The 17,603-nt window shown below is 29.8% G+C and overlaps 1 protein-coding gene across 3 annotated transcripts in view; it reads left to right on the top strand.

Moving 5' to 3' along the window:
- LOC107452364 (uncharacterized) overlaps nucleotides 1-17,603 on the top strand; it is a 218,805-nt gene that overhangs the window by 150,134 nt on the left and 51,068 nt on the right. For 2 of the 3 annotated variants that reach the window (XM_087150772.1, XM_087150773.1), the window contains exon 3: nucleotides 15,388-15,549. The exons of the other annotated variant lie outside the window; for it this stretch is intronic. In XM_087150772.1, the coding sequence (XP_087006898.1) occupies nucleotides 15,388-15,549 (162 nt within the window). The remainder of the gene's footprint in view (nucleotides 1-15,387; nucleotides 15,550-17,603) is intronic. 3 annotated transcript variants of the gene reach the window in all.

Genomic DNA, 17,603 nt, shown 5'->3' with positions numbered 1-17,603 from the left:
ATATACTGCAGAAACTTGTTGCATACACGAAATGTCTCTTTACGTAACATTTGGAGGCACTCAGTTTAGTTGGATAAAAGAACACCAATATATACTGCAGAAACTTGCTCAATATATATTCAAATTATTTAGTTTATTGCCTGCCTTTTTATTATGCTATTTAAATGATTATCATTGCTAAATTATGATTTAAACCTCATTTATTGTAATCAGTTTAAAACTTTTCTCTTTTAAACATTTTAAAAATTTCAGTTATTTTTTTTTTTTTTTTAGAATTTAATTGTTTTTAAATGAATGAATGAATTTGTATCTAAAATGTATTCAATATCTATTCAAAATTGTGAATTCAAATATAAAAAAAAAAAAAAAAACATTTTAGATTCCAATATCAGTCATAAATGGAAAATATTGCAGTCAATTTAAATTAATAGTAATACATTATCTTTTCTTTCTTTCTTTTTTCAATTCCTACTATTAGTTCACGCTCTCCCTCTATCTTGTTCAAATTTTCTATCGTTTAATAAAATATTGTTTATCCATCCTCTCAAGTGTTACTCCTACATTTTTATAAAAACTTGTAGTAGATGACACTTGATGTTAATACAGTTTTTTCAAATATTAATTCATTCATTAAATTTAATTCATTAATTTTAGCTTTATATGGGAGAAATTTTTTTAAATTATATATTAAAAAATAAAAGAAGAAAAAAAATTCTGTTTGGAATTATTTAAGTAGAAATTGATTTTTAAAAAAATATATATATTACTTGTTTATTTTTTTGTTACCTGCAACTAATAAAAGTTGTAGTTATTTTCTGCCAAAATACTTGGTGAAAACGGTAAAAGTTTTAAAACAAATATTTATTTTTTTTAAAAAAAATACTATATTATCAAAAAAATTTTTATAAACAAAATAAACTTCGAGAACGAAAGTTACATTTTTAACTCAACGAACGAAAACGAAAGTTAAAAATCTAACCTAAAATCCAAGATGGCCAGGGGAAATGGTTCTTAAATGTTAATTTTACTCAGCAATGAACATTTTTATTAGACCAGAAAAAAAGAGTGGGGGAAATCTCCTTTTAGGCAATTTATTCTTTTACATTCATGCACGCTTTGTATTTATTTCATTTCCAAAATCAAAATATATTATTTTTCATTTCTTGAACTTATTTATTTTGTTTTGTTCGAGTGTAAAAAGTAATGATTTACCCCACCCCATTGGCCTATATCTTTTGTCTCTAAGTTGAGAATGTGGGTGAAAGAATGTATACGGCTGGCATTGAATGAAAGAAACGCTACATAGTGCAACATTTTAATATAAAAACGTGGGAGTAATTGTTTCTTGTTCTTCATACACCTTTTCTTTCAGTTGAAAATATGTTTAAGCTTGAACGTTTTATATATATATATACAGTCGGACTTCTATTTAACGAACTTCCATTTTGCGAATTTCTCTATTTTGCAATTTTTTTCGAGGAACCAAGAATATCTTGGAAATTTCTTCTTAAAATAACCTCCAAATAGCGAAGTGAATTGTCTATTTAACGAACTTTTCTTAAAGATCTACTTTTCCTATTTCCCAAAATATTTCAGAACATTTTTGAAACTTGTTAACACATTTTATGGGGAAAATAACATTGAATTTATTTTCGAAGCCACTTAATCTTTAGAGAAAGCAGTATAATCCCTTTCCCTTTTTGTTTGCATTTAAAGCGAAACATTTCAACTGATAAAATTAACGGATTTTATCAGTTGTTTTCCATGCAGATTTCTTTTATGGTTAAGATTTATAAAATAAATAGCCGATACTAGTTTACAAGATAAAGGTGTATCATTTGCTATTTTATTTATGTCTAGTATTTATGAATTTAAAACCTGTTTTGTGTTGCTTAAGTATTTCAAAAGGTGATTTTCTATTTAACGAAATTTCCATATAGTGAACTTATTATCGGGAACTAGCGACTTCGTTAAATAAAGGTCAGACTGTATATATATACGTTGTTTTTTGTTTTCCGGATTTAATATTTTTTTTTAAATAGTTAAAAAAATATACTTTTTTTTTATTATTTTTTTTTTTTTAAGTACTTCTGAAAAATATTTTTAATAATTTTCTTCTTTCGCCATTATTTTTTTCCATATTTTCTCAAATATTGTATTGTCTCAATATTTGTTTCCTGGCTTTTTAAAATTTTTATATATAACTAATAATATGTGTATAATATACTGCATATATAATATATATATATGATATACGGCCGGACTGCATTTATATATATATATATATATATATATATATATATATATATATATATATATATATATATATATATATATATATATATATATATATATATATATATATATATATATATATATATATATATATTCTCATTATGATCCCTGCTGATATATGTATATATATGTTATGCTTTAAAAGTATTAACATTGTAAATTCGTAGTGTGGCCGGTGTTTATTGAAAAATATACAGGAACATGGAGAAATAATAGAATTCTATTAAAGTACGGGCCTGAAGCCCAAAAATGAGAACATTACATGATGGTGGTACGATTGACCTTGGAACGAGGGTTTTTATATCTTTCTGGACAATATATTTAAATATTAATAGATCTTAGTAACGTGGAACTGATCAATTTTCCAAGCAACTAAAGACACATTTTCTGAGATAATTACTTTCTCAGTAATCTTACAATATTATTTCTTTCTTTGAGGGAAAGGTTTTAAATGATTGCGCGTTTGATATAAGCTCTATTTATGGATCTTATTTAATATATAATTCGTTTATAATCATTTAAAACCGTTCCCACAAAAAAAAGTAGTAATATTGATCTAATTACCTCGGAAAATGTGATGATGTGTCTTTAGTAGTTTGGAAAATTGATCAGTCCCACGTTACTGAGACCTATTAATATTTAAATATATTGTCCAGTATATAGTTACCAAGTTATAATAAAAAGAAATTAAATCAATTGAAAAAAATTGGTCTTTCTCCCCTCTGGATGTTTATTTATAGGTTAAGTACTAAAAGGAGTATACTTGATTTTTAAATTTTAATTTTAAATTTTACTTTAAAATTTTTAAGTGGAAATTTTTCGATAACTAGGGTAATGCAGTTGGACTTCTATTTAACGAACTTCCATTCTGCGAATTTCTCTATTTTGCGATTTTTTTTCGAGGAAACAAGAACATTTTGGAAATTTCTTTTTAAAATAACTTCTAAATAACGAAGTAAATTTTCTATTTAACGAACTTTTCTTTGAGATCCACTTTCCTTATTGCCCAAAATATTTCAGAGCATTTCAAACTTGTTAACTCATTTCATGGGGGAAATGACCCCGAATTGACTGTCGAAGGCACTTAATTTTTACAGAAAACAGTAAAATCCCTTTCTCTTTTTGTTTGCATTTCAAACGAAAAATTCAGACAAAATTAAAGAAATTTATCACTAACAATTAAACATACGAACGCATGTGGTAATGCTTGCTTAAAATTACTTTTATAATAAATGCAAGTATAATTTTATACATAAAGTTAGCTTTTTTTTGTTGAAAATGTATGTAGCATGTACTAGATAATGTTTTGCTCTGTTCTTGCTTTCCATGCAGATTTCTCTTATGGTAAAGATTGGTATTAGACGCTAGTTTACAAGATAAAAGTGTATTCATTGCTATTTTAATTATTTCTAGTGTTTATAAATTTAAAACCTGGTGTTTGCGTTGTTTAAGTATTTCAAAAGGTAATTTTCTATTTAGCGAATTTTCCATATAACGAACTTTTTATCGGGATTTAGCGACTTCGTTAAATAGAAGTGTGACTGTATTAGTATTACAGTAATAAGTGAAGTATTGGTTTACTACAAATGCACTGTCAGAAGGTTGGCAAATCCAACTAATTAATTTTCTATCCGTTGGTCACTTGGTTTGCCGCCCATTGAGCTTTAAGTAATTTTAACACACAAACCCGATAGATAATAAAACCTACAAAATATTAAAATGACCGACATTCTGTGACAGTAGACATCTCACAGTGTCTAGAGATGCAACGGAGCATTTTAAAATGGGCTATTCTCCCTCAATTGTGTCCAATTACCATAATCCGTTGTCGCTCACAAATACTTTTCTCCGTCCTTCATATTCTCAAGGTCGCCAATAACCCACTTTTTTTCTTCCTCAATCGGCTCTTCATTTATTTATTTTGTTCTAAAGCTTTTTCTTAGTAGGATTAAAATGTGGCACATTTTTTTGCTTCAAATAGAGTAAAATTAGATATAAATTTGCTATTTTTACTGTAAAATTAAGTATTTTATTTCATTTTATAACCGACTCATTTTTGAATTCGCGACTTTCGATGTTCATCTCAGTAAAGTTGTAATTTTACACCCAATCCAGAAGACAAGGGAATTACTGGATCAAGCATTTGGATAAACTAGTCTTCAGGACGCACTGTTTCGTTACATGGGGAGGAAAATTACGAAATACCTCCTTCAGTTATAGTTTGTCTAATGTAAGAACTCCCCTGACCATTCGTCTGGGCCTGTGGCGGTGACTATGGTAACGAGGTATAACTATTTCAAGTAGGGATGTGAGGTCACGGTTTAGGAAAGGTTTCGGCGAGGGAAGGGGAATATTTTTCTTCGGTTTATTGTGTTAGCTCTAAAGTGAAGAGAAGCTACCCTCCCTGAAATGCGCTATTCTTGTTTCCATAGCAGCAGACGGCCTCAGGCTTTGTGGCGGGGGGAGTTCTTACCATAGACAAACTATACTTCAACGACAAAGATTGTAACCCATGATTCGTCTACCACTGCTCGTCAGCACTGCTCAAGCCCGATGCAGAATTTCTCCTGCCCTCGTTGAGATTCGAACCTAGTCACCTCTTTGAGAGGAGACTAATCTATCCCATAAACTACTGCAGTTCTTTACAAAAATTTGCGATGTTTCATATTTTTTTAAAAACGAAAGCTTAGAATTTAAAACGTAAAAAAAAAATTATAGAAGGAAAAAAAAAATGCTATTTTAAAAATCGTTTGTTTGAAGAATTATTTAATATTAACTTCCAGTGTTTCTTTCAGTGGTATAAAAAATTCTGAAAGTGGTATGATTATTTATAAAATTAGTTTATTAAAAAATAGTTATTTATAAATTTATCACCGTTTTATTGCCAAGTAGAATTTAAAGTAGAGTATTCCTACAACCTCCTTCAGTGCGCTTGTTTCAAGAATTATTTAATATCATCTGCCAGTGTTTCTTTCAATGATATTAAAAAGGGGTTTAATTATTTAATAAATTTGTTTATTAAGAAAATAGTTATTTATAAATTAATCACCGTTTTATTGCTTAGTAGAATTTAAAATAAAGTATTCCTACAGGCCGGTTAAAGCTGTTCAATTTTTTAGTCAATTGTGTCAATGATGTCCACATTGCCACAATCATGCCATAAACGCATTATGCTACATTTATAGTTTGTCTACAGAAAGAAATCCCCTCGCCCCGAAGTCTAAGGCCGTCTGTTGCTATGGAAACAAGAAATCGCATTTCAAAGCGGGGAACTTCTCTCTCTCCTACCCAACTTGAAATAGTTAAACCTCGTAACCATAGTCACCGCCATTACTCCAGACGAATGGCTAGGACAGTTCTTTACATAGACAAACTATATTTCCCCGGTAAGTGGGTACCCATCGATCTGAATCGTGTGGTTTTCAAGCCGCCAACCGTGAATCCTCTTTTCAATGACAACTGAGTGCCTGTTGCCTCCAAACAATTGCGCCTTAATATGTCATCAGAATTTAAATGGATCGCCATTTCGAGGAAACTTTCCTATTAGCCAGAGTGCTCAAATTTCAACTGGGGCTCTCTGCCTGATAACAATGAATATTATAGTTGCTTTTTAAATAATGTAAACGAAGTTTATCACCAATCGAAAATTTAAAAGAAAGTAATGAAATAAAAAAATCTGGAAATGACGCTTTTTTTTCTTTCTTTTTTTTAAAGACCTTGTGTTGGCGACTGCTTTCCCGAGATGTCGCCAACATAAATATTGATCCCTGTAACCGATAACTCCAAATTTTACTACCACGATATTTTTCAATTTACATCATTTTTATTTATTTCTTTCACATTGATCAATATTTTCGATGCTTAAATAAAATTTATTTGCCAATAAGTATTCGAATTGGAATTCGCCAAGCGAATTTGGCGCACTTTACGTTTTCGTTTTAGATATGACAAAAGTAATAATACAGTGGAAACCTCTCGTGAGCGACCGCACCACAGTAAAATGGTCGTTGATGGAAGTGGGTCGTTCTTAGAGTTTACCTCCATTGACTTCAAAATTGTTATGGAAGATGCATGCAGACGATATTAATTTATCGCAAACGATTTTAATTTTAGTCAGTGTCATTTTCTTGGTGCGGAAATGCCACGTCTGTTGACGTCATGAAAAGACGGATTTATGAATTAAATTTAGCGTCTGTAAAAATGATCCCAACTGATGAGATGTGCAAAAGCAAATTTACCAATTATGAATGCTATTTTAAATAAATACACAATTGTGTAATTGTATCGTCAAAAAGAACTCTCTAAATAAGAGTTATTTGACCTTTTTCGCATTTGGTGCAGATCTTTGCCCGGTAGCTGGGAGAGGTTTTAACCGCTTACCTGATTATCCCGAGTTAACTCGGGTATTTATATATTGCGAATATTTATTATCCCGAGTAAACTCGGGCATAGCAGAATTCGTCAATATCGTCACGTCTTTATTCGGCCGGAAACAAAACAAAACATGATAATAATCTGCTGTGACTGGAAGTTTGCCAATGTTTGTTTGGGAGTTTTGCTATTTGTGGGACTGCAGGCGTGTTTTGTACAATTGTATATACGATGGTTGTTGAATTTAGATAGAAAAAAAAATGGCGTTCGCTAGCGAAAGTGAAAGTAATGCAGATGAGTTTTCAGATGATGAAGATGTGAACATATACAAAGACTCATATTTTACTTTTTTCATTCGCTCGAGATAATTTCGGATAGTAAACTGATGGTAAATTGAATATTTTTCACACATAAAAAAAATGTAAAATTTCAGCTTAGAACTTGTGTATTATGTTTTGTTTTAGTTCCTTGTATTTATTAATGAAATAAAAAAAATATGTTTATTTTTTGCATTTTTTTTGCAAAAAAATTGGTAAGGTATGCGGTTAATGGTCTCATCTAAAGGTTTTCTTCAAAACAAAGTATATGGAAAAAGTTCCGTGTCTCCCAAAAGTAGTCATAAAGGTGGTTTCACTGTAAAAATAATTCTTATTACCACGTTTATATAAACTTGCCTTCGTGTATGTCTGTCCGGGTGGAATTTTGTAATCGATTTTAAACTAACTTCCCGACTAGCTACAAACTTCAAATTTGGCACACTGTTCAGAATTGTATGACAATGCATGAAAATGAAGAGAAAAAAGACATGCAAAGTAAAATAAAATTAAAATTTAAAAAAAAATTTTTTTTTTCGAGATTGTCTTTTGTTGTCGATTCCATTATTTCAAATTATTACGTGTCAGGTGAAAAGATTTTTGTTGTCGGAGTATTTTTATTGGCTGAAAAATCACGTGGAAGGATCCAGTTTTTCCTCATTCATTTCCAGATTGTTTTGGTTGTCATCAGCATAAAACTATTGAAAGTCGTAAAGGTATTGTTTTTCTATAAAGATTTCTGTATCCCTAATTTAAAATGAAAGTTCTATTACTTTAGTAGTGGTCTTGTAGTAGTCTTGACTACTCTTGACTAAGAAAAATAATCTAAATAAAAATATATATTTTTAAAAACCACGTTTTTTGTAGTGAAGAATAATAATTAAAAAATAATAATTTTTTAAAAATATAAAATAAAAATTAAAAATTAAAAAAATCATAGTTTAAAATAAAAAAAATTCAAAATAAAAAGTAATATTTTTAAAAACCACGTTTTAGTAGTGGAGAATAATAATTAAGAAAAAAATTGAAAAACGAAAAACGTGGGGCGCATGAAATACATAACAGTACATATACACATACATATACACATTTTCTTACTCATACACATGCACAGCCACATATACATCCACATACATATGCATATACAAAAGCATATTCCACATCCACATTCAGATACAATTACAATTACTGATATACATACACATATTCTCAAGAGCACACATACACACACTAATATAACATTACTGTTATGTATTTCATGCACGTTTTTCGTTTTTCAATTTTTTTCTTAATTATTATTCTCCACTACTAAAACGTGGTTTTTAAAAATATTACTTTTTATTTTGAATTTTTTTTTTAATCTTTTGGTTTTCAAATTTTGTTATTTTTTACATGGTGCGTAGCGTTTTTGAAAAGTGTTTAAAGGTGATTATTTTCGATTTTCCTTTTTCAAAAGCCCTTGAAGGTGCTTTTTTCATAAGGTGTTTTTAAAGAGTGCTTAATTTTCCCTTTTCAAAAATGAGATTTTTTTCGTTACCATGTCGATTTTCGTCACGTGTTATGCAAAAGCGTGCATTTCTCATTGTTCTATTCAAATTTTTCAAAATTCATTCAACCACAATCTTTTTCGGCGTATCGTCGGTCCATAGCGTATGAAAGTGCCAATCATTTTGCATGTTTGATGAAATACTTTGGAGTCCGCATGTGCGTCTACTGAGCTGGGTTCGGTGAGATTATTGCACTATCATGTGCAACTCTGCTTCATTTTACAAGATATTCTCAAATTCAGGCTTCATTTTCCACCCTCTGATATTGAACCGAAAAATCTCTCAATCTTTTCAATGTTATGTTATGATGATCACTTAAAGTTTTCATTTTGTTAATATATATAGTGCTTAAAGATTAGATATTGAAATCTTAATCATTATCTATGATCAAATTATTTTAAAATGTACAATTCATTATACTAGATATTCATACCAGATATTTAATTGAAAGCTTGGTACAAATTATTTTATATAAAAAGTGCTTCATTTTCTCTTTTCAAAAATGAGATTTTTTTCTTTACGATGTCGATTTTCGCCCCCGTATTATGCAAAAGCTACATTGTTCTATTAAATGTCTTCACAATTCATTCAAACACAATCCATTTTGGCGTACCGTCGGTCCGTAGCGTATGAAAATGCCAATCATTGTACATGTTTGATGAAATACTTGCGAGTGCGCATGTGCGTCGACTGAGCTGCATTCGATGAGATTCTTGCACTCTCATTTGCCACTCAGCTGCATTTTGCAAAATATTCTCCATTTCAGACTTCATTTTCCACTCTCTGATATCGAACCGAAAAATCTCTCGATCATTTTATAACGGCTCAAGAAAAGAGTTCTTTGTCAGAAACTTGTTATTTTCTCATAATCATCTAAAGTCTTTGAAAAATATTTTTTGAGTGCTTAAAAGGTGCTTATTTTTTGTTGCAAGATTTGTCTACGCACCCTGTTTTAGCATCGACGATGTTTCTTACTGTCCCTGTCGATCTCCCGCTCACAAGATGTGAATTATTTTACTTTACCACTCATTCAGAACTAAATAGAATATTATTTTTGTTCTAAATGTTTGTCTTATTTAGTATACAACTTTAAGGCTATTGTATTTTCTAGGAAACGCTTTGCACGCAAGAAATTTCGTCGGCGAGAGCGCATTATTTTTAAGAAATAACACATGAGCGAGCTTTTTCGCCAATTGTTTTCGATCTAGAGTCTAGATTCTAGACAATCATTATTACACTCCATTTATTCGAAACTAAGAATAATGGCGATTTCTTTCATTTTTTTTCTACACATCTGGGATTAATGAGGCGAAAAATACCTCTCTTATTTGAAATTCACTCGCGACCTCTTCCTAATTTTCTTTTTTTTTAAAGAACGAAAGAAAAAGGAATGCTTTGTACTCATTTAATATATTTGTATTTCTTTTCTTTTGTTTCGATTAAGATAGCTGAGTTCTCTGAAATTGTCTTTTGCTGATTTTTTTTTTCCTTTGCTAAATTTATGTCGGGATAATACAGTCATTGGCCAAATTATTAGACGCACTGTAAGATTCCATGTAAAATCTTAATTATCAGGTGATACTCTATACAGCTTTATTGTTTTTACGCGACTATTTGCACTTGTTTACGTTCGTGTATCGACTGATTAAATTAGATGATATATAATATAAATTTGACGATAGGATAAATTAGACGATATATAATATAAATTTGACGATAGGATAAATTAGACGATATATAATATAAATTTGACGATAGGATAAATTAGACGATATATAATATAAATTTGACGATTAGACGATATATAATATAAATTTGACGATTAGACGATATATAATATAAATTTGACGATTAGACGATATATAATATAAATTTGACGATTAGACGATATATAATATAAATTTGACGATAGGGTAAATTAGACGATATATAATATAAATTTGACGATAGGATAAATTAGACGATATATAATATAAATTTGACGATTAGACGATATATAATATAAATTTGACGATAGGATAAATTAGATGATATATAATATAAATTTGACGATAGGATAAATTAGACGATATATAATATAAATTTGACGATAGGATAAATTAGACGATATATAATATAAATTTGACGATAGGATAAATTAGACGATATATAATATAAATTTGACGATTAGACGATATATAATATAAATTTGACGATAGGATAAATTAGACGATATATAATATAAATTTGACGATTAGACGATATGTAATATAAATTTGACAATAGGATAAATTAGACGATATATAATATAAATTTGACGATAGGATAAATTAGACGATATATAATATAAATTTGACGATAGGATAAATTAGACGATATATAATATAAATTTGACGATTAGACGATATATAATATAAATTTGACGATAGGATAAATTAGACGATATATAATATAAATTTGACGATTAGACGATATGTAATATAAATTTGACAATAGGATAAATTAGACGATATATAATATAAATTTGACGATAGGATAAATTAGACGATATATAATATAAATTTGACGATAGGATAAATTAGACGATATATAATATAAATTTGACGATTGGATAAATTAGACGATATATAATATAAATTTGACGATAGGATAAATTAGACGATATATAATATAAATTTGACGATAGGATAAATTAGACGATATATAATATAAATTTGACGATAGGATAAATTAGACGATATATAATATAAATTTGACGATAGGATAAATTAGACGATATATAATATAAATTTGACGATTAGACGATATGTAATATAAATTTGACGATAGGATAAATTAGACGATATATAATATAAATATAGAATTTTTATTATATCAAGCATTATATTAGCAGGGGTCTGTCCAGACATTTTGTAAAAGGCTCGTTTTTCGTGAAATTGTGAAAAAATTACGCACATTCTTTCAACCTGGGTCCGCTTTTATGAATTAGTGCAAATAGGGTCCGGTTATTGCAAAACACTTTTTCTAGGAGTTTTTAAATTGTAAATAGATACAAGATTATGCTCGGCACTGTAAAATTATAATGAAAAAATTAAATTTTCAAAAATAAACAGCAATTGCTACTTTTAAATTAGAGATGCAACATACAAATATTTGGTATTTAGCCTGTACTGCTGAACGCAGAATATTCATTTCAGACGAATAATGGAAGAATCGTCTGCCGAAGACAAAACTTAATTCGTTTACATCCATCTTTCTTGTTTTCTGCCCTGGGAAGGGTTCATTCGATTAACAAAACAATAATGAAGATAAACAAATTTGTGAAGGGTCCGATTAAGAGATAAATTATTTTGTGAAGGGTCCGTTTTTATGAAAATATATTTTGTGAAGGGTCCGTTAACGGACCCAAATTTCTTCTACACAGACCCCTGATTAGTATATTATAATAATTAGATCAAATTATTAGACGCAGTGTAGTTTTTTAATAATGACATGCTTTGCACGAGTTTGTATGCTATACTTTTATATTTAAACATACATATAATCAGGGCCGGCTTATGCATGTCGCGGCCCGTAGGCAATGCTCGTCTCGGGCCCCCACCCCTACCGTCTTCTAACTTCCTAATTATTATATATCACAGTATATTATATATAGTATATTATCACATTATTCAATATAAATATTGAATCAAACGAAAAGAATATAAGTAAATAATATATGCATTTAAAAAAAATCATACAATAAGCTTAAATATTAACTCTTCTAACTTTTTTTGTTACAAAATCGTTCAAGACATCCTGAAAGTTAACCTTTTCCAATACATCATTTTCAATTGCCATTATGGCCAATGAATTTAAACGGTTTTGAGACATAGTTGAACGAAGACAGTTTTTAATTAATTTCAATTCTCGGTGGCTAGTTCTTTCCCTTTGTGGTTCTGTATGAGAAGAAATTTAAGGAAACGTTCAGCCGAAGTGAAAATTCAACGATTACATTAAAAATGTTTCAAAAATGTTGTCTATAACACAATACAACGTATGTATTTAGCGGATCGGGGAATTCCCCAGTCATGCGACGAACGAACCAGTACTGCCAACCTTATTTTTACATACTCTTTGGTAGCTTGGCCATAGAATATACATACCTATAGTAGGTACCAGAACAGTAGGTGTGCATTCACAACGTAGAATTTTGCGCGTTTTTCAAGCGTGTGGTGTTAAAAAAGCTGCTCTTGCTGTATAGTCATCTGATGAGTCGGCGTTAAAATTACCGCAATAAAATTGCTTGCGATTATATTACTGCGTTATATATGAACTAACTACCATAATATTAATATCTAATTTGGAATGCGTTCAGAAATGTACTAAAATAGCGTTGATGTAATGTACAGAGCAAGACAATCGTCATTGAAATTTCGAATTAAATTTTTACTGTTTAAGAAACATTGTCAATTTTTTTTCTCTGTAGCACAGGGCCCCTGAGCGTGGCGGGGCCCTTAGGCAGTTGCCTACAGTGCCTAATGCATAAAACGACCCTGCATGTAATGGGTTTTTATTTAGGAGATTTTTTATATACTTCCTATTTGTATTTATTTTTAACGTATTGCATTACAATGTTAACCCATTGATACTGGAGCGTAAACAAGTGTAAACTGGTTTCAGTCACGTAAAAACAATAAAGCTGTATAGAGTATCACCTGATAATTAATATTTTACATAGAATCTTATGGTGCTTCTAATAATATGGCCGGGGACTGAATACGAAATTTTTAAGGAGAGAGAAAATAATTTTATTTAAGAAAGAGGAGGGAGGAATATTAGCTTTTATTTTGTAATGTTGCTCTCATCTGTATTGTTTAACACCCCCTTAATTAATTTCAATGTTTTCTTTTTATCGAGAGATACTTTAAAATTCTATTTCACAATTTTGCATTTTGCATAATTTGAATACCAAAATGTTCTACGAAAGTTATTTTTGAATCTAAAAAACAATAATAATAAATAATAAAAATTTTGAAACATGCGTTTTGGATATAAAAATATAATAATGGCTTTATTCTTTGCTCCACCTAATTATTTTCAAAAGGCGTGGGAGGAAATTTTCGCCGGTGATAGATAAGTTTGTTACAAAAGTGATGCCTTAAGTCAGAGAAAAATAAAATTATTCCCTTCTTTTTAGTATTTTTGAAAAATGTTGTTTTTGAACTTTCCATTTTATTTTATCATTTTCTTGCCCAGTATGCATTTAACCGGTACTCCAGAACACTGATGTTTCTTCTAATCTATCCTCAGCAGATATTAAAATATCGAATAAATATAATAATATCAACGAATAAATTAATATCAAATCGGATGTAATAAATATTTCGGACATTCACCAAACCGACTATGTGATTGTTGACATTCACCGGTGAAAGTCGATATTCTCTTGATTTCGGTCATTCACCGTAACATATATATGTTACGGTGAAACACCGAAATCTGGATAAAGACGACATTCACCGGTGAATGTCAACAATCACATAGTCGGTTTGGTGAATGTCCGAAATATTTGCTAAATACCCTTATTTCTGACTCTCACCGGTGAATGTCAACAATCACATAGTCGCTTTGGTGAATGTCCGAAATATTTGTTATATCCAATTTTATATTAATTTATTCGTTAATATTATTATATTTATTTGATATATTTATATTTATTCTATATTTTAATACTTACTGACGATAGATTAGAAGAAACATCAGTGTTTGGAGTATCGGGCAAATGTATACCGGGCAGTGGCACTTGACCTTAAAAAAACATCGGTGTAGGGTATACCGGGCAATGGCACTTGACCTTAGAAAAACATCAGTGTAGGGTTAAAATATCGAATAAATGTAATTATATCCACGAATAAATTCATATCAAATCGAATGTAATAAATATTTCGGACATTCACCAAAGCAGATTTGTGATTGTCGACATATACCGGTGAGGGTCCGAATGTACAATAATGTAATGAAATATTCGATCTTTCACCGACGTATTTGGTGTTTGTCGACATTCACCGGTGAAAGTCAACAACCACCGATTTCGGTCTTTCGCCGGGACATATATATATATATATATATAGATAGATCGAAATACTCTATTTTAAGAAGAAGAAAAAATTGTAATTTGTTGTGCGTAGTTCTAATTATTGTATAATTTATTTAGACATGAAATGAAAAGCGTTGGGTTCATCCCTTTTGTAATTAAATGCTATTAACCCCTTAACGATCGGTTAATTTTCAAGAAAACGTTCATAAAAGTGCCTGTGTTTTTTATCCAATCACAAATACACGTATTTGATTAGTGGTGACATCTAGTTTAAAATAAACTATCTGCAATTAACATAAAAATATCCTGGTATTGCCATCTGGTGTGTAAAATGAGAAATAAAATGTTTTCCGGGCAAAAGAAATGAATTAGTTTTATTCTTATGAATTAGTTTTATTACTAGTTTTATCCAATCGCAAATACACGTATTTGATTAGTACTGACATCTAGTTTAAAATAAACTATCTACAATTACCTTAAAAATATCCTGGTACTGCCATCTGGTGTGTAAAATGAGAAATAAAATTTTTTCTGGGCAAAAGAAATGAATTAGTTTTATTCTTATTGGCGCATTACTACTTAACACTCCAGTCCGTCAATATCACGGGAGCGAGAAATAGAGGGGGAAACCTCTCCCCCTTCATTTTCACTGGAGCGAGAGGGAAGGAGTTAACACCGAAAAGGGAATTTCCTCTCGTCTTACGATAAAGATGCCCACCCAACCTTTGTCATGGCAGAAGTTATTACTATTATGAAGTTATTATAAGTTAACTTTTAATATTTTATTCTCACTCTATTCTAGCTGCTTTCAAAATGAACTGGTCCGATCTGACTTTCCGTTCAAAACTCAGAGAACCATTCCAACTGTTCACACAAATTTCTCTCGAAATGCTTCTCCCTTGATCGACATCAACTCCACTTCAAATCACATTGGTGTTAATAATCTCTCTAAAAACTGTCTCGAGTAAGTAATGATTCCAGTTGACTCATTTGGTTGAAATATATTTTTCAGTTTTTGAAAGAAACCATTAGTTTTTTGAATTAGTAGAGTCGAACAGATTTAGTGCCAAATGTTTAATTTTTTTCTTCTTTCTATTTTATTATTTTATAACCCAGTTTTGGGTTTACGACTATCAATGTTCAACTCTGTATACCTTGTAATTTTGAGCCCAATCCAAAAGACAAGGGAACTCCTTGGATCAAGTATTCTGAGAAACTTGCCTTCGTGGTGGAATTCATGGAACTAACATGCATTTGCGTTACATGAAGAGGATAACCACGAAAACTTCCAACGTGTATGGACAGGGGAACGCTCTATCCCCTGTCACAAAAAGCAGAAGGTCCGTGCGAAAGTCATACAAAGAAAGCACATTCGAAAACCCGAGAAACGAAAGGGAAAATGTCACGAGCGATTAATTCTCACTTGGGCCGGATCACGCTATTGGTCGAAAATGACATCACTGTTTGGGGGAAGGGAGATGGTGGCTGTTGGCTGGTGTTTGTATGAGTTTGGCGACAAATTTCGTATGCACACTTGCTCGTTAGGGTGGGGAGTAGGACTGGGCTATAAATCGATATATCGCGACATATCGATTTAACGCCTACATCGGCAAACCGATACAGCAACTTTCATTCCAAGCGATACATCAGAAATCTGATTTAAGCCGTCGAGTGAAGAAGACGATATAACGATATAGCGATACACGCAAGGACTTTCTCTTACGTTCCGATGCCAACTCGCGCTGTGGAAGATGATATTGTTTCGTTATGTTGAGACGGCCTTGACTGATGAGCGGTAGAATCAGAATCACTTTTGAGACCTTATATCGTTATATCACATGTTCGTTTTCGCACCTTCGCGATTTGAAATCGTTTCTTGTAGATTATTTTCAATGGGATTAACTTCGTGATCGCCGTCGTAACCTTGTTCTGAACGCAATCTATTATTGAAAAGAATTTATAAAGAAAAGTTACTTCATTAATTAGGTAAGTTTTTTATTTATTTTCTGACAAAACTTTTTTTATATTTTTAAATGTGAAAATTATCGGAAATCTAATTTAAGGCACCCATAAGGAATTAAATTACAAAGTAAATAAATTTGTTAGGTTATTTTTTTACTTTCTTTTAATTTATTAAAAACCTTTCGGATAAAACTTCTAATAATTTAATGGGCTTCTATTACTGATTTTAAATTTATAAATCTTGAGTTGTTTTTATTTTTAGAAATAAAGTTAAAACAAAACTTATTTTTTGGACATAAACTTTATTTGTTCAAAAGAATTTGAAAAGTTTGCGAATTTTATTCATTTCTTTTTTTTTTTTTTTTTTTTTTATCAATTACTACTTCGTTTTATTAGAGAGTAAAATCATTATTTTTTTTTAATTTTCGTTTTATATTATTAGTTAATTAGCTAAATATATTACCGAATATCACAATTCTTTTGTTTTTATTTTTAAGAATTTAATTAAGAAACTTTGCCTTACTTTGTTTTACGTTCATAATTCGGTCATTATTTAATTTAATTTAATTATTTATAATAAAAATAGTGTTTAAGAAGCATTTTTTTTCTAAAATTTATTTAGCTCTTTGTTTTAAGCATACAAATAATTTTTTAACGAACTTATTTTTTAAATTTTGTTCCTATGCTGTTAGGTAAATATATTGATAAATTTCACTTTTATTTATTTTTTTATTTTTAAACTAAGAAATCTTTTGTTATTTGCGTGATCATTTTTAGAAAATATAACAAAACTTGTGTTTACTTCTTCATTAAGAATTTGAACATAACGATCGAACTTTATAATTCTGTAATTATTTACGCATAATAGTACAAGCAAATATTGATTTGTTAAAAAAAGTTTCTTTTTTTTAAAAAAAGAAAATATTTTTAACACTTTGTTTTAAGTGTATAATGAATTTCTTAACAAACTTTTTTTTTAATTTTTTAAATTTTCTTTCAATAATTTCAGCTAGATATCTTTATAAAATTCCCTTTTTATTTTTAAACTGAGAAATC

Source organism: Parasteatoda tepidariorum, chromosome 9, assembly GCF_982258835.1.
Source record: "Parasteatoda tepidariorum strain Cologne lab strain chromosome 9, Ptep-v5.0, whole genome shotgun sequence".
Taxonomy (NCBI): Eukaryota; Metazoa; Arthropoda; class Arachnida; order Araneae; family Theridiidae; genus Parasteatoda; species Parasteatoda tepidariorum.
Note: the sequence above shows the minus strand (reverse complement) of the source record. Positions and strands in the feature narration are given on the sequence as shown.